The sequence below is a fragment of the Erithacus rubecula genome, assembly GCF_903797595.1.
Source record: "Erithacus rubecula genome assembly, chromosome: 9".
Taxonomy (NCBI): domain Eukaryota; kingdom Metazoa; phylum Chordata; class Aves; order Passeriformes; family Muscicapidae; genus Erithacus; species Erithacus rubecula.
This window is the reverse complement of record NC_136660.1, coordinates 10,765,070-10,790,667: the sequence shown is the minus strand read 5'-3', so window position 1 is coordinate 10,790,667 and position 25,598 is coordinate 10,765,070. Positions and strand designations below refer to the sequence as shown.

At 40.2% G+C, this 25,598-nt stretch overlaps 1 protein-coding gene across 4 annotated transcripts in view; it reads right to left on the bottom strand.

Moving 5' to 3' along the window:
* Positions 1-25,598, bottom strand: part of RASGEF1A (RasGEF domain family member 1A) — a 151,501-nt gene that overhangs the window by 20,609 nt on the left and 105,294 nt on the right. For 2 of the 4 annotated variants that reach the window (XM_079311890.1, XM_079311891.1), the window contains one exon: positions 3,296-3,475. In XM_079311890.1, the coding sequence (XP_079168016.1) occupies positions 3,296-3,475 (180 nt within the window). Of the gene's footprint in view, positions 1-3,295; positions 3,476-4,539; positions 4,695-5,790; positions 6,029-25,598 lie in introns of those variants that run through there. The other 2 variants (XM_079311892.1, XM_079311893.1) reach the window with 2 other exon arrangements.

The following is a 25,598-nucleotide window of genomic DNA, read 5'->3' as shown; positions in this document are numbered from 1 at the left end:
GTTCCACTGTGGTCAATCAAGATATGCTGGTTTATACTGCACTGGTATCAAGTTGAGGGGGTTTTTGGATACTTTTATTACTGACACAGACAAGGACTACAATTAAGAACCAAATTAAAAATGACAGCAGCACTGACCCCCTATTTCCTTGCCTCTCTGCTAGTAGCCACTCCTTATTAAGCCATGCATTTCAGCTTAGTGGTAGGGCTCAGGGGCTAGGAACACAGTTGTTTTAGATAGTAAAGATGTCATACTTATGTCATCTACCTTACCTAGATCAAGGATTTATGTAGTTTGCTGCATCTGCACTACTGTACATAGGCTAAGTGCTGTAACAGTGTAAAAACCTACAGACTCTCAGGTAATCCTCTAATGATGAAGAGGATGGTTTGGAGAAGTAAATTTAACTCTGAAGTCAGCTGGTTTAATAAAGAATGATTAAAAAATGCTTCCATAAGCTATAAGAGTGAAAGTTAAGCTCCATTTATCCTAAAAGTGACAGGTATTTGGGAGGAGAGGCAAAAAAAAAAATCCTTTCTGCACTTGGAAGAACGTAAGGAGACACAAAAGGGGCTTGTGCTTTGCAAGAGAATAAGAAGCCAGATTCCTTTAGTGCCTAAAGTTGTTGCTAAGAGATGAGCTGAATTATATTAAAAAAAAAAAAGAGCATGAGTGCACAAGACTAAAGAAGGAATTGTTACTCTCTGACCCAAGAATGCACTGATGACTTCTTGAGGAAGGGAAAAAAATAAAATTTCTCTGTCTGCACTCACTGCTCATTCTGGAACTTTGTGTTTGTGAAATATTTTCTTCAAATATTTTCTTGCTTGGGCACAAGGGTTGCAGACTGGTACATTCCATTCCTAACCTCCTGAACTCCTCAGTCTCATGAGTATACATTTCCCTATGTGCAGAGCCAGTCCTGCACACAAACAAGACTCTAAAGAGCAGCACACCAATGCAGGCTCTTATCTTCCCTGTCCTCCCTTGCCTGTCCCATGCTCTGCCAACATGGCAAACATATTTTTGTTCTGCCTCTGTAACCAGCACAGAAAGATACTGTGTGTTTGCTCTCTCCCCCACTCCCTTTCTCTGTGTCCAGAAGGTTACTGTGATCACAAGCTCAGTGTGCACACAGGCAGCAATGCACTCTGAGCATTGTGTGTAGTGATCAGAAAATGATGTACTGTAAATTACAGCTGTGTCACTCTGAAACTGAGGTAGCCTCTGCTCCAACACTACCAGTAGCTTCTCTTGATGAGAATTCATTGGTGATATCTTGCTGTCTTTCTTTGGATGAGTAGCCAGAGACTACAAGTCGAAGAGGTTTTGATATTTCTCTTTTTGAAAAAACAGGACTGGCTACTCTTCTGACAGAGTATCAGCCTAAATGGCCATCACTAACCCTCTGTGGCAACTCCTCTAAAACCACAAATGAGCATGAAATGAAATACAAGCATGTAACTGAAGGGAAATAGAAAACTTGGGTTTGAAGATGACTCAAAAGCAGCTTCTGTTTCATATTGTTCAGAGCTTATTTATCTGCTCATTTTATAATTAATCCTTTCACCTAAATTGGGTGATCTGATTTAATTGAAGGTATGTGGTATGGTTTAATGCTGTTGTCCATCTCTCTTTCCCTGGACTCTTTCCCTTGACAGCTTCTGCTGGATGTTCAGCTGTGAGCTTGCTGTCTATTTAAGCAGTAGCTTGCAGGGTGGGGTCCATGGCTGCTTGGTTTGTAATGCACTCTTATGTGGGAATGAAGGGATAGCACCATGGAAACCAGCAGTATTCCAAGTAAGTTGTAGACCCCTTAAGTAATACTCACTTCATGGAACGATTTTCAGAGTAGCTGTGTTATAAATAGATTTTATGTTGCAAAGTACAATAAGGGATGTGCATTAGCAGCTACTTAAAAAACCTAGCTACATTCCCAAAATCCAAACAACCATATTCTAGTGTCATACAAAAGACAAGGAATGGACTCCTTGGATTAGCCTCAAGCTATTCATTCCACTGTTACACTACACCAGCAATACCCACTGCTTCCTTCTGTGAATCTGTCCTACAATATGTTTTTGGGGGTGTGGAATGGAGATTTAATGTCTAACAATTTTTATCCCTCTGAGTCTTAGAAAGGATTTGATACTGGCAGCTCAATTGTATGTTAGCCATATTTAAATATAAGGTTTAGGATTACTTTGGAACCAGAATAGTAAACCATGCTGGTTTGGCTTTTCTAATCCTATACTGATGATTGATGGCAATTCTGCACATTCTCACTGAACTTTCACATGCAGAGTCCCTTTTCTGTGGGTGAGGATTGTGAGGATGTGTGGTGTTACGTGTGGGACCTTGGAGGAACTTTATCTGTGATTTAACTGAGACCACATTAAAATGTTCCACACAAATTAAACTGAGAAACATACAAGATATAGTATGGCTCTCCACAATAAACATTGTATGACATACAAGTTAATAGTGATTGCAGTTTCCTGCTTCCTTGTCAGTATTCCAAAGTGCTGGGATATTTCTGTCATAGCTGCTGCTTTTTCAGAGCTTGAACAGAATATAAATTATAAAGACTCTGATCTTTCGCTACTTGTTTCAATAATATCCTTCATTAATGGGCACAAAGAGTAATTTTAAGTGATAAAGTGATATCTTAATATGCTAGGTTCAGATTCTGCATACCCTAGAGTTATATTTAGGTAGTATTCACTTTGAGGACTGTACTGAGGATGTTCAACCAGTTGCAAAATCATTTTCGGGCTCAAGAACATACATTATTACAACACTGGCCCATTAAAATGTCTTTAGAAAGAGAGTATTTTAATTAAAATCTATTTTGGGTTGTGATTTTTTTTCCTGATGGCCTAACTAGGATATGCATAGAATATTAAGGGGGAAAAATACTAGAGCTGTTTTCAGGTCTGCTTCCTTAGGTAGGAGCTGGTTAGTAGTTAATCTTGGCTGCATTAGAGCTAAAGCAGCTTAGAAGTATGAAAATTCTGTGGCTAATGCTGCTTTTAATTGGTTCTTAAGGCACCCAATTGAGTTCAAGATGGCTTTATCTTTCTAACAAGTGCTCTCATTTAGAAACAGAGACTATCCCTATTGAGCAACATCTTTAATGAATGAATAGTGCCAGTAAAATAAATGCATCTTTAGCCTATACATCAATCTTGAATCAGACAGAGGTAGAATTTCATGAGAGAGCACCAGTCCAGATACTAATGCAGTAAAACCATGGGAAGTAAAAAAAAACAAACAACTTTTGGTGGCTACTTACGTCTGGGTAATAGTCCATGGTGGGCACCAGGCGCTCTATCAAGGCCTCCAGAGATCCAGAAACAAGGTTCCCATCCTGATAAACAGGGTCCACACATCTCTCTCCCATGTCTGGCTGCACTTGCCCACTACAACTGGAACCAAGCATGCTGGAAAATATTGGCGTCTGGGGCATAGTTTCCTGCAGAAGTGGCAAAGAAAGGGAGAGAGGGTTAAGCTCTCTTCCAGGATGTCTCTCTCATATGTGGGTTTTACAGAGGCATACATTAAACACAATTACATATTTAACTGAAGGCAGCTTCAGCATTCAAGCTGAGTTCTGAATCCAAGCAGTCACACATCTGCAAGCTGGCTCTGGCATTTGAAATGCACTTTAAACTGTCTCTAAGGCTGTAGATGCACGAGCTGTAAGAATTTGCCTCACTGCACTTGATTTCTTCCTTCTCCCCAGTTTTCCCCCAGTTCTTTATGCATAAAACTAGACAGAGATGAAAATACAGAACGCTGTCTGAATTTCTTAGATACTGAAGTGGTGCCTTACTGAGCAAACAAACAAATACAAAGCCTTAATGTTCCCATTTTTACTCATTTTGAAGTCAGATCTTTGGCCAAAACACTTCACTTGTGATGATAAATCCTTCTCCAATTCTGTAGCTAGATATAATCCAGGTCTCAGCACAATCTGTGTATAGCTGTGTATAGCTATCACTGGAAATAGCAGGAGATATCCTGTGTGATGAAAACTGCCTTTTTTTTTTTTTTTTAACATGTACATGAAACCAGGAACTGGGTGGAACTGTGACATACACTGTAATATACAAGCCTAATTTAAACAGTCTCTTTGGAGATCTCTGCTTAGGATACAAACCTGTTGTCGCAACACAGAAACCACAGGAAGGTTTAGGGTTTGCACCTCCCTGCCCTTGGCCACAGCTGTATCACTGTACCACAGCCTTTGAGTAAACTGCAGGGGGTTTCTCGTTTGTTTTAAACTGGCTACAGCTGAAATCTCTGCAGAAAGCGAAACAAAACATCCTGCTACTGTATGTAAAGGTTGAAAATGCTGCTCAGCATCAAAACAGTTCCCCCTGGCTGCTGAAATAGTCAAGGCTGTTTAGGAGATCAAGTGCAAAGAAGGCAGCGTTAACTCTTGAGCTGCTGTCTCAGTGTCTCTGAAGGAGACAAGATACTGACATAGATGGAAAGCACTTATGTAGATGAAAAGGATTAGGCCATTACTGGTACCTTTAACCTGACAGCTGTTCCTAACTGCACTCATCTCTCACACTTCAGTCTACTCCTGAGCAATTTTTTAATGCAAGGCACATTTTTCCTCTCGAACTCTCCGAAGTCAATCATTCATTTTTACAACTGGAATACAGAACATTTTTCTCTTCTTAGGCGCTGATAAATGCTAGATGCATTGTGAGGAAAAAAAATACCAGTATTAACAGAACTTGTTTATCAAAGTGACAGATTTACTTATGTGTGAAGCTGATAAGTAGAACTATTTCGTGGCTTTCACCAAAAGACCATTGGGTACATACATGATAAGCGATACAAGGGAAGTATAATTCCCTGTAAGTTAAATAAAGTAGCTGTTTAACAGCCACCAGGGAGACCACAAGAGGAATGGAGTTCAGTTTCAGAAGTTCAGGACACAAAGTCCAATAAAATAGAAAATGCAGCATCTAATGTCGTATCAAAAGAAATGAAAAATGACAGTTCTGCACAAAAGTGCATTGAGGTTACTCAGTATTTTACGGATTTATCTGTGAGGCCTGAGCTTTGCAGTCCATAACACGAGAAACGGCTGAAGCACAGGCTGAAGCTAACGGCTTTGCTATCTGCACTATGTAACTCGCCAGTAATTTGCTTTTTTCCCTTTTAAGGTCCATAGCAATACAGCCCCAAGCTGCTTCTCAGGATGGCTTGGCTGTGATGAGCACTTCTGGTTAACAACTTGGAGTCGCACAGGGCTTTTAAGCAAAGCTAACCATCAAACAAATCCCCACCGAAACGATACTTTAGCGGGACACGTAGCCTGCTTTTGCCATCAAGCCTTTTAAACCCCTTTACGGCGCTCACTGTCGCATCAGTTTGTTTTTAAAGCCCTCTCTGGTGCGCAGCCTGTACCGCTCCCATCCCCGGCTCTCCGCGCTGCAGCATGCCGCGGCGTCCCCGCACGGCCGGGGCTGCCACACCGCGGTCCTGGGACGGGCAGAACTGCGGCACAGCCCGGCGGCACCTGCGGCACAGCCCCGGCCACCGCCGGGACCCGCTCAATCAATGCCCGCGACCCGCTCCGTGCCCGGGGAATCGCTCCGTGCCCGGGGACCCGCTCCGTGCCGCCGGCTCCGCCGCAGGGGCAGCTCCGCGCCAAACCCACCCGTGCCCTCCACGCGTCCGGGGGTTCCCGCCCGGCGGCACCCCGGCGCTCCGTGCCCCGAGCCCGCGGTGGCTCCGGCAGCAGCGCGGCCCCGGTGCAGTCCTTACCCTCATCTTCCTGGGCGCCGCGCTCCGCCGGCGGGCGGGCAGCGGCCCGCGGCTCTGACAGCCCGGCCGCCCCGCCAGCCCGGCCGCCCCGCTCCCGCCGCGCCTGACGTCAGGGCGGCCGCGGCGCGCCGTTGGCTGAGCGGCGGCGGGGCCCGTTCAAACGGGGCCGCGCGGGGCGGGCGCGCCCGGCCGGGGCTCCGCGGGGCGGCTTTCCTCCTGTGAACGCCCGAGCGTCCCGCTCGGCGGTGCTTTGTACCCCTCCTCTCCTTTTTTTATTGATTTGTTTGTTTTCCCTTTTCCGTGTTCTCCCCCAAACACACGCTCTGCAGCCCCCAGCCCGCCCGTGTTTGCGCGGGTCGGTGCGCGGGGAGCGCTCCGGGACGGCACAGCCGGGACGCGCCGCTCCGGAACCCAGCCCTGCCCGCTCATAATTGTTTTCATTTTTCCCTCGGTCGGAGTTGTTTCTCCGCTCTATCAGTCATCTGATAGCTCTGGGCTTGCCCCAAGCCGTAGGGCTGACGCGGGACCAGCCCCTGCTGTGTCACACACGGGCACGGGTCCTGTCTAGAATCTGATCTCCCATGGAAAGGCTCCCGATCTCCCATGGAAAAACTCCCTATCTTCCATAGAAAAGCTCCCAGGCACATCCAGCCTCCCCACAGAGTCCCTCACCTGCACCCAGTAGCAGCTGAGAGCTGCCATCTCTGCAGCTTTTTCCCGCATAAGCAAATCTTTTCCGTCCTGTTGTTCGTTTTACTTGAGATGGTTTAGCAGTTGCTACGTGGTCTCCAGTCATTAATTACACTTATTTTTGTTATTAAAATTATTTATTTGATCGCTGTGTTTGAATATGTAGCTGAAGCCTTCACTGGTTTCCATGGTGATTAATGTAGGAAAAGCTTTTTTGGAAGTAGGTGCGCCACTCTAGGTAGGTGGGCACGGCAAACGAATTTGGGTACACGCACGAACTCATGAGTGTAAGGAATAGATTCATGATTGCTCACAATTTGAGGACAAGCACTGTCATCCATCCTAAACACACATCGATTTTAGTAGGATGTGTAGCTACTCATCATCTTTACTGCTTGCTTACTGAATTCCTTCTTGGTTTCCAAATGCTTACAGTTCTGCTATAGAGATTATTTTCCTTATTTAAAACGAGGTTTTTCTTTTAAACCACTACTAGAAAAGTTACGCTTTTTTTTCCCCATGCCAAGTATCCTGCCTCTTAGCTCTACTCCACAGCTTTTAGTGTGTGCAGGTGCTGTAGCAGAGCTGATGCCTGTTTATGCTGAGGCTTTCTTCAGTTAACATCCCTTGGCCTGCCTTGGACACTGAGCAAGTTCCAGGCTGGAACCCAGTGAGTGGTGTCTGACCTGCTGCACTGCCACATCAGCACCTTACTGAGTAATGCCACAGGATGGTGAGGGACAAGTTCTATTAAGTCTTGCTCAAACATCTTGAAGTTCTTTATAAAAAGTTATCAAAAGCAGAGGGTAAAAATTTGTAGGCTACCACTGTATAACATAATATTTCTTTCTGAATGCTATGAATATCTTTCAATACCTCATCTAGTATTTATGGCTAAGAATAACACTAGCAAGCCTGCAAATAAGTATGCATGAAAAACAGGTATTGGATTCCATTCTGTGCTAATCTGTTTTCCCACCTTACTCAAACATTTGCTGAGACTTGTAGAAGAATATGTCTGTTAATCTTACCAAAACATACCTAGTTAATTGAGCTCTAGTCACAGATTCAATCTGTTGTAAAAACAACCCCTGATCTTTTTGTTTGTTTGGGGTTCTGTTGGCTTTATTGACATCAGAATTTAGATCTGACCTGTCACTGGAACTAAGAAATGTAGGAATTAAGAAACATTCCAATAGAATTAAGGAACACTAGGCATGCTCTCTCTTCTCTGAGACATATATCTATAGTGTGGTGTTTTTCCATATTTCTCCATTCAGCAGTCCAGCAGAGTCTATTTAGACCTTTTTTGTATGTGTATGTAAAGGAGCATAAGCATTTATATTTCTTGTTTATATACATACCTAGGTATGTGTATACAAATGTTGGGAGGTATGTTATGATAAAAGTTCAGTGAAATGTCTTTCCTTTCCTGGGATACATGATGCTTGGTTTAGGGGATACAGTTTTGTGCAATCATGTTGGAAAGATAGTTTTTACAAATCAGAGGAGCTGAAGGCCTAAATTCAGCTCGTACAGCATGTAACAGATGAATCATGTTATCATTTTATTTCATTTCCCCTTCTGTAAAGTGTGGATGATGACCTTTAGCTATCTATATTCTGAGTGTTGAAATCTGTTGATACAGAAACTCTCTGAGGTCTAATTGTTTTTGTAGTTATGTAAGTCCTGTTCCTCAGCAAATTGCTTGCACTTTGAAGATGTTTCCATCAGGCATTGCCTCATGTTTCTGGTGGGTGGACCCTAGAGCAGGTTTAATGAGCAGAGCCTGTACTCATTCTGTAGCTTGCTTTTGAGGCAACACTGCTGTGGTTCACTTGAGCTGGTCAGAGCAGCATCTTGCTGCAGAGTGAGTCAGCAGCAGCCACGCCGTGACTGCCTCAGCCTTCAAGGTTGTTTCAGCCTCTCACACTGGCTAACATCACCCTAACACATTCCAATGTCCTATGATTAACGACCTGGATTGACACTTGCAGTATTTGGGTTCTATTCCTGCTTCTGCTGTGGACACTGACAAATTTTTTAATCTCGCTGTGGCCTTAGTACTCAAAGTATGTGAGTATGATTAGTATTCATGTGAGATGCTGATAAGGATATTTTCACACTGTTGCACTTACTTTATATGTTTTTATATTTGAGCAGTAAGTTTTTACTTTATCTTGTTGGAATGCAGTTTCTTAGCACAGTTACATCTCATCTTCAGTGGAAAATTGCTGGTCAATAGCTTGGTAAAAACAAGGAATTTTAGCAAAGAAAAACGGGAGAAAATGAAGGAGAGATCAAATTGAGAGTGAAGATTATAGAGTCAGGGAAGAAGGAACTTGAATTTTTCCACTCATCTTAGATAACAGCATTTTGGAAACAACTTGTTCAAATGTGCCTGTGTGTATATTTAAAATGTAATTGTACTTAAGAAAAGTCAGTCATTACAAATGTCATTAACGCTGATCTGAGGCTATAAAGTCAATTATAAGGGGACTCTCCTAGAAATGCTGTCCTTGGAGCTTTCATTGTCAAGCTGCTCAAGTCACTCGCTTGGTCACCTTCCACACAAGTCTGTTAATAATAAACACTTGGTTTTGTTTAACAGAGTATGTCAACATGCTTTAAAGCCCCAGCATCTGCACTAAAGGAAGCAAAGAGGGACAAAGCCACAGAAACTGGCATTGAAAATGAACCTAATTGTGTATGGCATTGTTCACGGTGTTCATTAAATACCAACATGGGATCAAGCCTTTATCTGTCCATTCCCACCCTTTAATGCACACAGTAGGATGAATAAAGCTCATTGCTCAGGTCTTTGAAGCTCTGCTGGGTTCATGCCTAGCCTTGTTTCTTGGAGGGGCAGTCTGAACTCTTGCCCAGGGCTCTGCAGGCCTTGCAAGTGGCCAGGGTATAGAGGGTGACTGTGCTTGCATGTTATGTTCCCTTCCACAGGTCCATTATACCCACAGGGCAGTGCAGAAGCCCTGCTGTATGCCACCACCTTTCCAGGCATAGCTACAGCTGAGTGTTCTGCTTCTTGCCATTGTGGAAGGCTTTGAGACATATACAGCCTGATACTGTCATTTGGAATTCAAAAAAGAATGCTGCATTAAAATTGTGCATTATATTAATGGTTTTTATGGATTGATGGCCTTGGTTGTAGACTGAACACTTTTATCTGGACTTGAGATAAGGAATTTGTCCAGGAAATGCCATTAAACTCACAACAATGGCCTTAGAGCTTTTACATGGGCACATGTTAGTCTGGACCATTTGTAAGACTTTAAAATTTAAGGAGTAGAATGTAGTTAGAGGTTCAAAGCCTCAGGTGGGTCTCTGCAGGAAATATTTGGGTCCTGGCCTTACTCATAGGGCTGCACAAGTGTTCAAGATTTCCTTGCTGTACACAAATTTTAAGATTTAAAAGCTGTTCTCAAACCACTTTTAGATGAATTTGAAGATTTCTAAATTTCAGAGATTCATGCTGCGGAATAACTTGATGGCACATTAATAACTTGGCAGCAGATGGGAGTGGGAGGAAAGAGTTTCAAATAGTGATTCTGAACTGAGCAAAGCTTTGTAAGCTTGAAGCAAGGTTGAACATGCTAGCCAGCAGTCTGTATTTATTACTGACCATACTCCCTCTCTCTGGCCTGGGGCATGAAGAATCATCCCACACAATAGTTTTGTCAGAGCCAATGGGTATTGTAGTTTGAAAATGGAACATTTTCCTTTATGAAAATGTTTTGCTGAAGAGGTCCTGTCCAGCTCTACCCCTTAGGTATCCAGCAATTTTAAGAGCAAACTAAGATGAAAATGTGGGAGCAACTTAAGATATGGTTTGTGGCCATGTTGTTTTTAGTTCTGACTGAAAGGGAAAACTGGTTGTGAAAATTCTGTTCTGTATCTGTGGAGTAAACTGCATTTTTACTAGCATACAGTCAGCTCTGTGACATCACTGAGAATAACTCTGCTGGGCAGCGTGAAACAGATTTTTCCCTGATTCTTGGTACTGTAGCTCCCCCTTGGACTGAAAGGAAAGGTCTTCCCCAGGATTTAGAGAGGACATGGTGTTAATCCCCAGGTATTTCTGTGCCTCTGCCAAAATAACAGCTTTAACATAGCCTGACATGAGTTGCCTGTGATACCAGTGTGTGGCTGTTAATTAAAGACTGAGATTTTAATGGTTATTTTGGCACTGCTGCCACTGGTAGTCTGTTTGATTTTGGGTTTTCATAGATACTCTAGTCATAGAAACCTGTAGTTTTTAGGAATTGTCTTGCCTGCTGATTAAGATTTAAGGTACATTCAGTTGGGAAACCAACTGGATCAGTCAGCTTTGGTTAAATAAAATACAAATATAAAGGGTTGATACTTCTGTTTTGTTTCAAGGATGTAACATGAGATCCCTTACAGGAGTCTGAGGACCTTAGCTCACTTAAAGACAGAGGAGAATTAGAGAGTGAGCTAAAGCAGATCTGAGAGGGAGATGTAGGCTGGGCCTTCTCTGCTTAAACGAGCTGCTAAAACTTGTCATACATAAATGGCAATTTGTGTGTTTTCAGGGGCTGATGGAGTCTTCAAATTTTTTTTTTTTTTTTTTTTTTTTTTTTTAAGAAAGGGCAGAAAAGGCATTAAAAAAACTATTTAGTTGCTTTTAATGTTTGGGATTTAGTCTGATTTTGACTCCAGCAAGAAATAACAGAGGTATGTTAATGTAATATGCACTCTTTATATTAATTTAATCTCAGGCCTTTTAAAGTTGAGTACTTAAAAACAACTAATATTCTATTTTAAACTGGGCTCAAGTTTGGGTTCAAGGTGAAAGAGCTCTGGACTTATCCAGGCTAGTGTGTCCTTTACTTGCATATTCATGCTTGCTGTGACACCAGCAATTCCAAAACTATGCCACTGAGCAGAAAGTGAAAATCAATTATGCCAAGAAGGGAGCATGTCCATACATCAGCAATTTAGTGCCCAGGGGAAGAAAAATCTGCATGTCTGCTGATGTCAATCTTCTTGATATGGTATTTTTGTAAATGCACGTGGCTTGCTATTTCTTTTAATGAGCTCAACAAAAAATAAGTTTATTTTTAGTGTTACAAGCTTCAGGGCATCACAATTAGCAGATCAAAATTGCCAGTTTGATTTGTCAACCTTCTGTTTGCTTTAGCAGAAACTATGACAGTGACATTGTTAGCATTCCCACAGGTATTTTAGAAGATTCATTACAATCAATTATGGGATCCACTTTTCCCCCTCAGTTTTCATTATCTGGTTCTACAGATTTTATTTTTCAGCTGATGGAGAGAAATTCTGGGCTGGTGAGCTCATTTGCAGTAACTCACCTGCAGCTGTATCAGTTTAAAAGCATTTCTGTTAAACATGTGATGTGTTTTGTCTTACCTGAATTACTGCAAGTAATTCAGTTCCCATGAACATCTATTGCTTGAACTCTATTTCTTGGACTCCTTTTGCTGATACTGCCAAGAAGTTAATTAACAGTTAATAGGAGAGTTTTTTGGGGGAGTCTGAAGCCTACTCATTTTGCAGGGCTCTGAACTGCTTTTGGTTTAATTTTAATGGCTCTATTTGATGTGATAGTCTTGACAATATCTTGATGAAAATAGACGGAGAAGAATTGCAAAAATAGTTAAATATGGCACAATTTTAGCAATCGGCTGCCACCAAATTAAGTATTCAAAAATAATTTTTAAGGAAGCATTTTGATGACTAACAAGAGCTAGTGAGCAAATGGATGAGCTCTCAAGCCTACTTAGTTTTATCTATAAGCACTTTTCTACCACTTACAGTGACTTTTGCATAGTTTGGGAAGGACTGACACTATAACATCACAAACTGTGTTTTGAATTGGTGCTGGGTAGTACAGAACAGAGGTTATTGTTTCATATATATATATATATACATGTTTATCCTTTTATACACATCCTAGGACACAGTCTCAGACTATTCAATCATAAACTATTGAACATAAGGCTCTAAAGTGGTATGACTCTGTGGTCAAAGTTGCACTGGGTTAATCTGAGGATTGTTCTTCAAGTGAACAAACTCCCTGCTGTAGATACACAAATTTTGAAAGTAAAAAATAGAAAAAATTCTATTATCTACCTGTGAGTTAGTGATATTAACTTAATAATTACTTAATCTTCTGTTTTGCTAAAGCATATTGACATGAATCAGTCACAGAATTCACATGACTGAGCTACTTCGGCCCAAACCCTTATGAAAGTATCTTTATGAGGACATAAATGTAAGTGTGCTACAACTAAAAGATTTACTGTCTTCCTGGAGCTTTTGTTTTCCCTGTGGTCTGTACTGGTCAAGCCACAATTCCAATAGCTGATGATGAAAAAACAAAGTGCTCATTGAACCTGTTTGCTTTGTCACTTAGGGGTGAGACTCACCTGAAAGTTGGCTAAGTTGAATAACAAGTTTCAATAATTTATAGTTGTATATTTTTTTAGGGGCAGGGAGAGCACTTATATTTTTGTCAGCAAGATGTTATTGGATTTTTCACCCTTTTCTCTGCTTTTTTCAAGTTTATTGTGCCAGAATTAAAAATCATTTAGGGAGGTTTTTTATTCTTTTACTTAAATTTAAAAATTTTTATTCTTCTGCTTTATTACCAGAAGAAGAATCAAATAGTATAAAATAAGTGCAGTGAATTCAAGAGCCATGTATGTTTTGATGAGTCTGGATTTCAACCCTACAGCTGCTGCTGTGGCATGAAACAGATGTTGTGTCAGCCAGCAACTTCAAAGGGGATTCCCTAGGCATGAGCACGTGGGAAACTTAAAACTGATCCTATTTCCCCAGGGGAAGCTTGTTCCTTCTGTTGCTCACTTGTGTTCCCCATTAGGCTGTCTGCTCGGGTTTGCAAAAGCTGTGAATAGCATGGTTTAGTTCAGGTTTAGAGACTTGTTTTAAGGTTGTCTGGGGGTGGATTTCTCTGTTTTGAGTTGTTTGTTTTGGGGGTTTATTTTTGATGTTTTCATCTGTGCAGGGATGCTAAAGCTCCCTAAAATCCACGGTCATGTCAGTAAAAGATTTTTTTAGACTAGATCTCAGAAGTCTGTAATCTCTGTAGAAATCGGAAAGTGCAGTAGTGGTTGATGCTGTTTTCTCTGCATTTTCTACTTTCCTAACTACCTTTTTTTCCTCCAGAGCTAGACAAGGTAGAAACAGATCCAGATGACTGATAAAGCTGAGGAGAGAAGCTGTTGAGATATATGCTGGGTTTGTGAAATCAATAGCTGTCTCTAAGACATGGCTACAATAAATGTAGTAAAGCATTAAGTAGTGCTCAGAAGTGTGGTCTCCACTTGTCCAGGAAAATATAGTCAACTCTGTTATTTAGTTTTATCTCTGTAAAGTCTTGAAACAAACAGACAGTGCACTACATACAAACTGTAAAATGTTATGTAAAGCTCACATACACACACATGGCATAAAAACTAAAATATGCAACAAATGTTTCAATTGTTTTGGATATCAGGAATGAAAACAATTTTAAAAATGTATTTAATTTCCTTGCCATCCTGTCCCTCCCTGGTGCTTCTGTGTATCCTGAACTGATAGTTACCTACTGTTTGACTGATATTTGAGCTGGTGGTTTAAAAGTAAAAGCTTTCCATGTCTTGGCAGATTTCCTGGCCAGTCTATTCATAATGCCTTTAACTTTCTTAATTATAAGAGATTTTTTTGCCAGGTAAAACTTGGCCAAACACTTCTTTAAAATCTATATACATGAAAAAACCTTCAAACCTTTGCCTTGCCCCCAAATGAAGCTGCTTAAGCATAATGACTTAACAGTGTTGCAGTACTGATTGTTAATTTGGCAATGTTCACTGAAAATCAGACTGTTTTTCTTGTGTACAAGAGTAGCTTCCCTATGAGTATTTTATAATTGCCTCTTTTCTCACCTGTGGATCCCACAGAATATGTGCAAAGACTAGCTAGAAATCCTAAACTTACAAGACATCCCACTGGGAGTTGGTTCATACCTAAAAATACCAAAAAACACATCTTGTTTCACATGAAGTGTTGCAAATGCATTAAGTTATTTAAACAGTTACTTTTGCAAATTCTTAAATAAAATCTAGCCTAATTTTAATTAGGGTGATCTAAAATGCTCTGTTGTGTGTTTTCAACATTAATGTTTTATATGCTTACATATCACAACCATTTTCTACCTAAGATACTGTATTCTATAATTTTATGTTGTTCTAAGAATAATTAAGACCATAATATAAAGAAATATAGACAAAATTCTACCATGATTACCCACTAGCCTGCATCAAATCCCTCTGATAAGAAGGCTGAGGAATTTCTTGTCATATTATACTTTGTTCAAACCAGTCCAGGAAAGGGGGTGTATATCACATTGTAACTATTACCATGTTACTTATTGAATCTGCTGTTCCTTTGGTATGAAAATTCGGTGATGCTGGAGAAATTTGAGACTGGAGAGGCACTCAAGTGTTGGCATTTTAAACCTCTGTGTTGTAAGTTGAGCAGAGTCTTGCTGCATGCCTGTGGTAGATGAAGTTAGACACCTACCCCCTCTCACACCTACGTCTATTGAAGTAAAGAAGGGTTTGTTCAAGTGGAGCAGCTGCTTCTAGAAATGGAATTGTAATTTTAAAGCAAAAGATGAAAAGAACTGAATATGCTAGTATTTTTTAGTGGTAGTTATTTTCTAAAGTAAATGAAAGTCCTGAAAGGCTCTAGCATTGCATGATACATAATAATTCATATTAGCTAGTTAATTAATTAACTTTTTTAATGGATGTTCTATATATTTGTTGAAATGTCTGCTTTATGTTTTTCCATTCCCAGTGAGTCTATTGAGTGAGATAATTTTTTTTGTTGTTGTTGCAAAAGCTTGTTTAATGCTACTAAAAATCTAGAGAACATCAGTTGTTTTATGTCATCATTTTGTTTTTATGGTTTGCAAAATACTGGCAGACTTAAACTGAGGTTGGTGAAGAATGGCAACACAGGATTTCAACAACGGTGTCTGTAAATAACCATACAGAAACAGGGGCACAAACCATAAAAGATCATCTCTGCCCTGTTGTCTGCTACCCTTGTCAAAACTGTGAATAACAAGGCACTGAGCCTGAGTGCCAACCACTGCCTAACTTGGCACTGCCCACACTTACACAGAACTCTGGAGAAAGCAAAGCAAGTCAAGGAAAACAGGTCTCTGATAGAGTGCAAAAGTCAAAGAAATAGCCATGTATATCTTCTCATTCCTACAAATCTGCACTATCATGAGCATCTGAGCTCCAATCTTCACAGAATCCAAAAAATAAAGTAGAATTACAGAAATAAAAAGCAACGGTGGAATGCTCACTCCATATCTTTTTCTTTATAATGTAGCATAGAAATCCAAGCAAAAATAGCTTATCCAACTACAGCATTACTACTTGGAAGATTTTTATTCTTTAATTAAAATGCTGGATTGTCAGGAAAATCTCCCAATGAATGGAAATAGACTGCTTAGGCACCCTTTGATCTGAGCTGGTGTTCATGTTGACTGATAAAACTTTCAAGATACGTGTTTTGCCTGGGTATTGACTCCTAGGCTGCTATGGTAAATGACAAGACTTTTGGCATGGTTATTTCTTAAGAAAACACTCCTAAATCCAATACTTTTCATAAGGAACTTTGGCTTCTAATTTATCCGGAAAACATCAGAATTGCATCTGAAAACAATTTATAATCTGTCACAAAACCCTGCTTTGACAAGAGTTTTGTTAATTGAACTTCTGAGGATGTGCAATTCCAATGTGTCTGTGTAAGGAAGTGTGGCTTACCTGGTTCACATATTCACAGCTAAGCTAAACTCTCATCTTTATTCTGTGCAGCACTGCCATTTCTACTAAAACCTAATCCATTATTCATAACTGCTTCTAATTTTGGCCTAACTTTGAACTGGAGATAATTGGAATGTCTCCAATTGTCTTGTATGTTCACACATCAAAGAGCATCAATTCAGAAGTTAGCATTGTTCTTGTGGTATATGTATGTGCATGTTTTAAAGAGTGAGGAAATGTTGTTTGGTTAGTGATGTTGGGATATTCCACTTTCTTCTTTCAAAATAAATGATAATAAATTTGTAATCTTATTACAAATGAGGGAAGGGGTGCCAGAGGTTATCACATCCAATGCTAGAGATCTGAGTAGTGGTACAAAACTTGTCAGAGGCAACAGAACTCATCTAAGTGACCCCAAGTAAAGGTTGATGTTCAGTGTTACTTAATCCCTCCTTTCCCTTTGGTGCTGTTTGTGATCACAAGTCTCAGTTTTCATTACTGAGCAAAATGATCTTATCTTTTTATTACTATTATTTTTCCTTCCTCTAGATTGTATTGCTACAATTGGTTCAAAGTCTGATTCTGCATATATTTTGTGTTTTAAATGCAGTTAAAAATTACCTCACAAAGAGCAAAAATTTTTTTAAGAGCTGTTTTTTTTAAACTCTGGATATGCTATCTCTGTAAAAGTGACTACTATTAGTCTACACACCTAGGAGCTCCACTGAGTAAAGCACAGCACTCCAAATGTTACAGTACTGAATTTACATCCCAGATTGATACACATAGGAAGTACTTAGATTTATCTTGAAGTTGCCCATTCAGTTTCCTGCCAAGATCTCTGCTTAGTTTAGAAGATAACCAAAGTTTTTACAGACCAGGAGCAGTTGATACCCTTTCATTGACAACACATAAAAACTAGCAAAATGCAGTTTGGTCAGTGAGTTTTTGTCTTTTTCTCCAAACGAAAAAGTAGCCTTTGTTAGAAATACCTAGCTGTCAATACAGTCCTCAAACCTGAGCTAAGTTATCTGCTCACTTTTCTGATTGCTTTGAGGAACATTCCTGTACAGCTATAGCAAATGTCCCAGCATAATTTTTCATATCCTTTTAGTGATAATTTGTGCTCTGTTTTCAGCTGCAAAGGACTAAGAACATTTCAAGCCCACACAAAGTCTGACAAGAGCTCGTGACTGTCTACAATTTGGAACAGCAGGCTGCATGTTCCCTGTTACAGCAGGGAAGATGGTTAGGATTTGGTTTATTTAGGGTTTCTTTTTTAGCATTATTAAAATACAGCTGGTATCTACCATAAAAAAAAAAAAAAATTGAAGACCAGATTTTTTTTAATTTTTTTTTTTTCAGTTCCATGCTAGCAGAATAAATAATTTGGTCAGATTACAAGAAAATAAGAGGGTAAGGATGGATCGAAGATGCAGTTTACTTCTTAACATGTTGGTGAATAATGAGAAAAAAATCAGCCCAGGAAAAGCATCATTCACCTTGTAAGATTTTAACCTTTCCCCAAAGGCCCGTCCTGCAAATCCCATGAAGTCCCATGTTCAGCTACCAGCATTTTTTTTTTTTTAAATCTTTTTCTTCCCCTCCTCCAGCCATCTTCTTGCCCCTTCCCCCACTTCCTATTAAAAGGAAGGCGACTGAGAGCTCATAAGTGACAGACTCATGCTTTCAGTCAAAGGGGAGAGCTGAATAGCCTTCCACTCAGAGCGAGTTCAGTGGATCTGGAGTCAGGGCCCCTTCATTAATGAGAAAGGAATCTGTGCACCTTCTGAAATCTTTCAGCACTCCCTCAAGCTGCCTGAACCACACAACCTGTGTTTCTCACAAACTTCCCCACTGTGATCACAGTTCCATTTCTCTCGTTCTCTCCTCTGTCTCTTGAAAGCTAAATATGCAAAGGTAATTTCCCTGCTCTTGCTGGGTCCATGATCTTTCTTTGCTTATTAGGAGATGCCATTTTGAATTAATTTCTTTCCCTGGCCCCTAAAGCCTTGGTTTCGGTGAAAAAAATAGTTGGTCTTGGAATTATATGCAAGAAAACATAACATTTGCATCAGGCTTGCCAGACATCTGTGCAGTGCAGGTTTTGATTCTCAGGCTCAGTGGTTTCCACTGGCAGTTTTTTCACTCAAACATCTTGTTTCAGTTCACACCAGCTGAGTTTTGTCTTGAGTTTATAGGGGTTACAACAAACCCTGGAAATTCAAATGCAGAGCTCAACTGAAACAGCTGTTGTCCTTTCTTTTGGTCCAAACTACATTACCACCTAAGATGCTAAAATCATCCTTACCTCAGGTTTAGTAAAAACCTAGCATGATAACTGCTTGGTTTGGGAATGTTTTATTAGCTTATTTATTAGCTCATTTTGAAACTAATTCTATATCATAAATATGAATATGTACCACATCGGGAATTATATAATTTCATTTCACATGTTTTTTTCTGTGTCTGTATCTATGCTGTCTATAATGTGAAAGGAATAGTTACTGTCAATGAGGGAATAAAGTAGACTAAAGCAGCGGGGAAAGACACCATACATGATTTCTGTGAGAGGTACAGAGCAAATATCCTGTGATTATTCTGTGGATGGGCTTAATAATTTTCTCCGGGGAAAGATGTGTTGGTAGCACTCCTGCTATGGTCACATAGGTAAATATAAATTACTTTTCTTGTTACAGGTGTGGGGAAAGATGCTTTATATGCAGGAATGTGAGTTGAAAAGGAGTGAGAGTTAATGAGAAATTGGTGTTTCATAGATGCAGTATTGGTGTAGGTTTTGATGGTGCCTTTGACATGAGGTAGTTTCAGTTCTCATTCTTATTTGCAAATAGTTATGTTCAAAATAGCCAAATTCAGACTTCTTTTGGTCTTTAGATCCAATCCACTTCAAGAGTTGTAATTTTCTATTAATACATAACTGATAGTGAACATTTTTCTGTTAATCTCCCTGGTGGAAGCATGCAGTATGACTTTTTCTACAAAGAAAGAGAAAATAGTTTTGATTGTTGAGTTCTGTTTATTTTATGTTGATGCTACACACAGCTCGAGGATATAGTGACTGACTGAATCTGAAAATCTGAGTGTAAAGTACATAGAATTCTTGAATAAAAAGGAGATATCTTGTCAAAACAAGCCCTGTGTGATAAAAGGCAGAAAAGGCAGAAAAGACCAAGGAGAGAATGTACAACTGGAATACTGTCTATGGAATGTTAATTGCTCTGGGTGCTGATTGCTTGCTAATTTAAAGAGATAGAGTGAGTGCTCAGAAGCGGGGTATGAAATGCTGGCAGTAGCTTTCTCTGCCTGACAATCATGTAAAAGAATATTTTCTGATTGGAATTAGAGATGTAGCTGTAAGATTATGGGCACAATCAACTATGTTTCTCTGTGCTCCCTTTCCATATGATTGTTGGGCATCTCTCTGCCTTAAGTAACTAAATTGAAGATACCAGGGTCAGAACACAGGGACAGGGTAGCAGCAGCAGTGCTGTAGCAATGAGTTAAGCTGCTGATGGGTCCAAAGCAGCTGTGCAATGTAGCCAACAGTGTCAGCTTGCTGTGAACAGACAGCAGCAGTGCCAGTGGTGAATGAATATCCTTAAGGCTCCTTGTTGGTGCTCCTGCCCCTGCCCACTCGCCCCGCTGTTCGGTGGCAGTGCCTGCTGGCAGCCACTCACCAGCCTACACAGTAGAGAGGGGAAGAGTCTGCTTCTTCTCCCTGGGGCTCCCTGTGCCAAGGGCAGGCAACGAGGGCTCCTGGCTGCAGTGCCCAGGCTCTCAGTGTGCTGTGGGGAGCCTGGCAAAGGCTGAGTGGGATCAGCTGTCCTGGGTCAAGCACTCGGTGAGCTGTGGGCTGGAAGGACAGCCTGGCTGACACAGACCTTTCACTGGTTTCCATCTGAACATTTGACCTCTACTTTGCAGCGTTGCTCGGCCTCACCCCTCTGGAAGCACAGGGACTGAGTCCCCATGCTGCAATGACCTGCTTCTTCCAGGATTTTTCTGGTTAGGATGGCTAGGAAGAACAAAACTCCTAGGCACAGCTGAAGCTCTTTGCACTGATTAAAACTTGTGTGTTACAGTAACAGCAAATGGCATTCAAGGACTGCTTGATCGTGAACTGATCCCTGCAGATGTGCCCAGAAGAAGGTTATTTAAAACTTGTGTTCCTATTTCAGTTTTCTGAGAGGAGCATTCAGGCTCTATTAAATTCTGCCGAATAGAAAAAAGTTTTAGTGTCATCTATCTTCCGTATCCTTGTGATTTTAGGATTTATTAAAAACTTCTTTACTGTTGCAGGGCCTGCTCTGAATTTTTCAGACAGGCGAAGAGTGTGATCCTTTGAATTATTTAAGGCTGTGGTAGAAGAGTTACCTGTTTAGTTTTCTATTGCTACTAAATTTCAGAAAAGCCTAAGAGGGGTAAAAATTGTCTCTGTTTATTCATACAAAACATCTCTGCCAGCCCCACTCTTGCCCCACAGGAAGGACCATCCTTAAACCAATTTAAAATTTGGGGCTGTAAACCCAGCGCCTTCTGTTTTGTTACTGCTGAGGTTAACGAGTCAAGGGTCGTGGCATTAATCAGTGACTATGGTGCAGAACAGAGCTGCTAAATTTGTGGTGAAATTTGAGCTTGCTGTCATGGGAACAGAGTGGGGAAGGCAGGACCTGGGAAGAGCCAGCCTTTCCCTGGCCAGGGGCAGTGCCTGGTAAGGGCACCTCTGCCTGCAGCACGGGTTTAATGCTGATTGCATCTGTGAATGCTGCATTTAATATTAATTTATGCATTTTCCTCTATCCTTTAACAAATCTACTGCAGTCTGTTCCCTGAAAATTAATGTCAGTCATCATGTACCTGCTTATTGGTCTGAGTGGTGAGAAAGTACCAAAGAGTAAGGGCAAACTCCACAACCCCTGAAGTTTCTGAGATGTTATCTTAGTCCAGTGGTGACTGATGCCCTAAATTCTTTACTCAGTTCAGGACTTTTCTTCAGCACAAACAACCCTTAAAGAAAGGAGCTGTTAGCAGTGCGTACAGTTTTTACAGTACAGTTCTGAGTCATGATATGGAAGGTGCAGAGTAGATGTAATGCCTGTCATTTTGTTATTATTAATTACAAGATAGGGCTATTTAATGTAGATTCTTCCTTTCTTTCATACAGTCAGACAGCCTGTCTTCTTCATTTTTATTGTTTAATTTGTGATCAAAACAGGAAGATACTGCTTTTGTTAAGAAATCTGTCTAAATTAACAGACTGTTATTTCTTGCTTTAGAATACACAAATCAAATTTCATGGTCTCATTCAAGGCAGAGAATCTTTTCTCCTGGGTATCACCAGTCTACAGGGGAAGTTGTTGCACTTTAATATAATTCCTGAAACATTAATCACAGGATCTATAGTTTTGCAAGAGGGGAAGCTTTAGTTGTTTACAGTCTGTTAAGCTATTTATTTACTGTGTGTTCTCACTCCTCCCTTAAGACCTTCAGAAATGAAAAATAGAAGGGGATAGCAGTTCCTTTTCTCATTTAGGTATGCAAACATGAGTTTCAAAGCTCTTTTTCCTTTGGCAAAAGCAAGGTCAGAAGATAATATAAAATTATATGTCTAAACTAGATTCTGGTTATAATTTGCAAGCATTCAGTACTGCTGTCTGGTTTTATTCCTAAAAAACATATGGATGCCCCGTGGCACAAGGCAGAGAAACCTGGAAATTGCTTTAATTTGTCCCCAGTCCCTGCCCATAGGCCTGGGCACAATGCAGAGGTAAAGTGGGTCGGGTCATACCCCACCTCAGCTTGGTGTGCTTCCTGCAGCTTTGCTGTCCTAACTTTCCCATCTACTCCAAGCAGCTTTATTCTCATTTCAAGTGGTTATCAAAACCAGGGTAGTTGTTGTCCAGCTCTGTGTTTGCAGACACCAGCTGGTGAGATAAAGTTACCCTTCGTGTGGTAGGGCTAGTGTAGTTTACTTTCAAGCATCCAGTTTGCCTGAAAGGTTTGCATGGATTACTGACATTTATAGTACCAGTTTTAGGATTCACTTACTCTGTCTTGTAAGGAAGACTATTATTTGAATTAAAAAAAACCAAAACCAAGCAATATTTATTTCTGATATGGGTTGGTGGCAAAAGCAGTAATGGGATGTCTATTGCTGATGGTAAACATGTACAGGCCCTGAAAACTAATTAAATTTTGGCCAGACTATTTCTAGATGGTATTTTCCTAACTTCTTGCCTATTGGTGGTTAAATTGTATTGCTTTCACGGATTATATTTGTTTCATAACCTTTTTCTCATTAAAAAAATAAAATTAATACATTTTAGAAAAATCAGACTTATTTTTCAGTCTTCTACTTTTCACTGTCAGTTTCCCAAACTACTTTCTTCCTCAAGGGATTTAAATATATGAACTTCTAAATACAGAGATAGGCAGTTTCTCTCCTTCTGTTTCTTTTCTTTTTAAGGGATTTATTTTTTCTCAGTGCCTTAAGGCTGGAGCCCTGGAGATTGGAAGCTTCTTTCATCCTCCAAAATGTCAGCAGTTTCAAAGAAGTGGGTTCCTGTACACTTCTTTTGACGTGCACTGTAATACTTTTCAGCCTTGGCTTGGAAGCTCTTTCTCTGCAGGTGAGAGGCAGTATGGGCAGGAGACACATTTATATCTTAGGCTCTGGCTAAAACAATCACCAGGGAGAGGAAAGCACCCTGACATAAGCAAGCTGCACATAGTCCAAATGATTGACAAAAAATTTTGCATCTTTACCCTTTTCCTTCTGAAGCTTGCCAAGTATCAAACTCATACAGCTGAGAGCCAGCTTTAGGATGTCTTGGCTTTCTGTTCCTCTAGTGGGAAGGCACATTAGAAACCATCAAACAAAACCAGTGGTGTCAAGTCCATTTTCTGTCAGTGTGTGATCTACACAGAGCAAGAACTCTGAGCCTTCAGCCAGAGTTTCTTCTTTCTGAGTTGCAAAGTACCAGGTGGCAGAGCTGGAGATTTGCTTAGGCTCACGTGCAGGACTCCAGCACATCTCATGGTTAGGCCAGCAGATGACAGGGAGTGAAGGGAAGTGGGGAATGGAAATAAATCCTCTTCCTGGTAACCAAAGCCAGCAGGGGTAAGGACAGGAGAGGAATGTAATTCCTGCAGCTGGGCCACACACTGGATTAACACGGAGAAGGGATCAAGGCAGGGCACATGTACCTGCTGGGGCAACAGCAGGAGGGGTGGATGAGCTGGGAAAGTAGTGCATGTAAGAGGGAATGCAGAAAGGAGGGTGGAGAAGTAGGAACACAGAAGTGGGACAAGGTCTATTTGACACTAAAGCTATTTAAAACTTCTGAAAAGTTATTTTCACCACAAATGTACTGCATATTTCTTTGAGGAAAGAAAGGTTCTTCCCGTGTTAATATGAGTGAAGAGTTTCATTGCAAATTTCCTCCAAGATTTGTGTTACGTATATTGTGGGCAAAAAGAAATGCCTGTAGGGTTTTGTAAACAAAAATACCTGCTTAATTTTTTATAATTTTTTTTTTTAGTTGTATAGCATGGTGTTGAGGAATGGTTATTTTTTTATTTTGGTTTGTGCTCAGGATTTAATGATTTTATAATGTCTGAAGAGTACAGCTGTTGTACCACTTGGTTAATGGTTTAAGCAAGGGCATAAGTTTAACATAATTAGAGGATCTTGTTTGATAATGCAGGAAGAGATCTTCTGACCATTTTTATTTAGGAGATGAACTGTACCCTTCCAAAGGAAAAAACCTTCTAGTTCTGGCTGAAACTTCCTCCCACAATTTTCAGCCCCTAAAGCATGAAAAAACTGATCCCCTATTCCTGCACAATCCTCAGACTATTGCTTTTTTTACATCCTCAAGGTGCAAACCATAGTTTTTTGATGTGAAAGCTGTTATTGCATCTTAATTGAAGTCAGCACAGTAATAACCTACAGGTAAGATTTTGCAGAGCATGAAGATATACTGTGTGAATTTATTGGGGCTTGGAGTAATATTTATGAGTATAGATAGATGAATCTCATCCAATTTAAACATCCTAGAGTATATTTAAAGTAAGTTTATTTAAAATAAATCCATAATCAAGTATTGTTCTTTCTCTGTGTACTCTTAATTTTTAAAGTCTTTTTCAATGGAATGTTAATTGCTTGTCAAATCTTTCAGTAATATGCAAAAAATTTATAATATTAAAATATGTGGGATTACATTAAGAGAATCTCTTCTCCTTTTTTTCTGAGTGAAAAAAAGAGTGATTAGTTTAACAACAGGGTGAGAGGATTTCTAGGACTTAAAGGAATCCTAGCAGTTGTGAAAAGGATCAAAGCAGCAACCTGGAATGTGTATTTTCATATGTATATTTAAGAAATAATATTTTATATTGAAGAAAATCTTGTATGTCTGGTTTTTTTTTTCCCTCTTGATATGTTTTTTTCCTACTCCCATGGAAATAAAACAAGCATCTAGGTCCAGTGTCCTGGCATGCAGAACTGGCATGAAATACACAGTTCTTGTTCTGCTTCATGTTGCTTTATCCTTCAAAGCATACAAGAATCAAATTTGGAAGTTCTTGTTTCATGAGACCCTGAGATTTCCAGGTTATCACAGTGTGTCATTTTCTGCCAGGAGTGTTACTGAGGGGAACAGATGTGCTACAGCTTCCCTGCTGCAAATAGGAAGATTTATTTTACTTATGGGATACTAATTGCTTAGCTGTCCCATTTTGTAAAGCTGAGTCAAGATAAGGAGAAGGAGGGAACACTTAGAAAAAAGGCAAATTCAAGCCATAGGTTTGGTGCTGACAGAGGGAGTGGGTGTTGTATGTAGGAGGTAAAGGTGTAGGTAAAAGGAGTGACATTTACTGAGCTTATTGCTCAGGCTCCTTGTAGTTCAACTGTGCCTACTGATGGTATTTGTAAAGCAGCCCACATGTGAAAAAGGAAAAATTGACCTAGTACTGAAAATGATAAAAAAAAAAAAAAACAAAAAACCCTCCAACTTTCATTCTGTCTAAATCTGAAAACTGGCAATCCTGAGTAGTCCTTTTTTCCTTGGGAACTATCAAATCTGCCACATGCAAAGCCTGTATCAACACAGAATATTATATTAGAAGCATTTAATGCCAATAAGTGAAGCCTGTTGAAAACATAAGAACAGGGATCTTTAGCTGTTAACTGCTACAATTATGTGGATGCCATATGGCTCAGCTGTGCAGTTCCTTGAACTGAATCTTCAG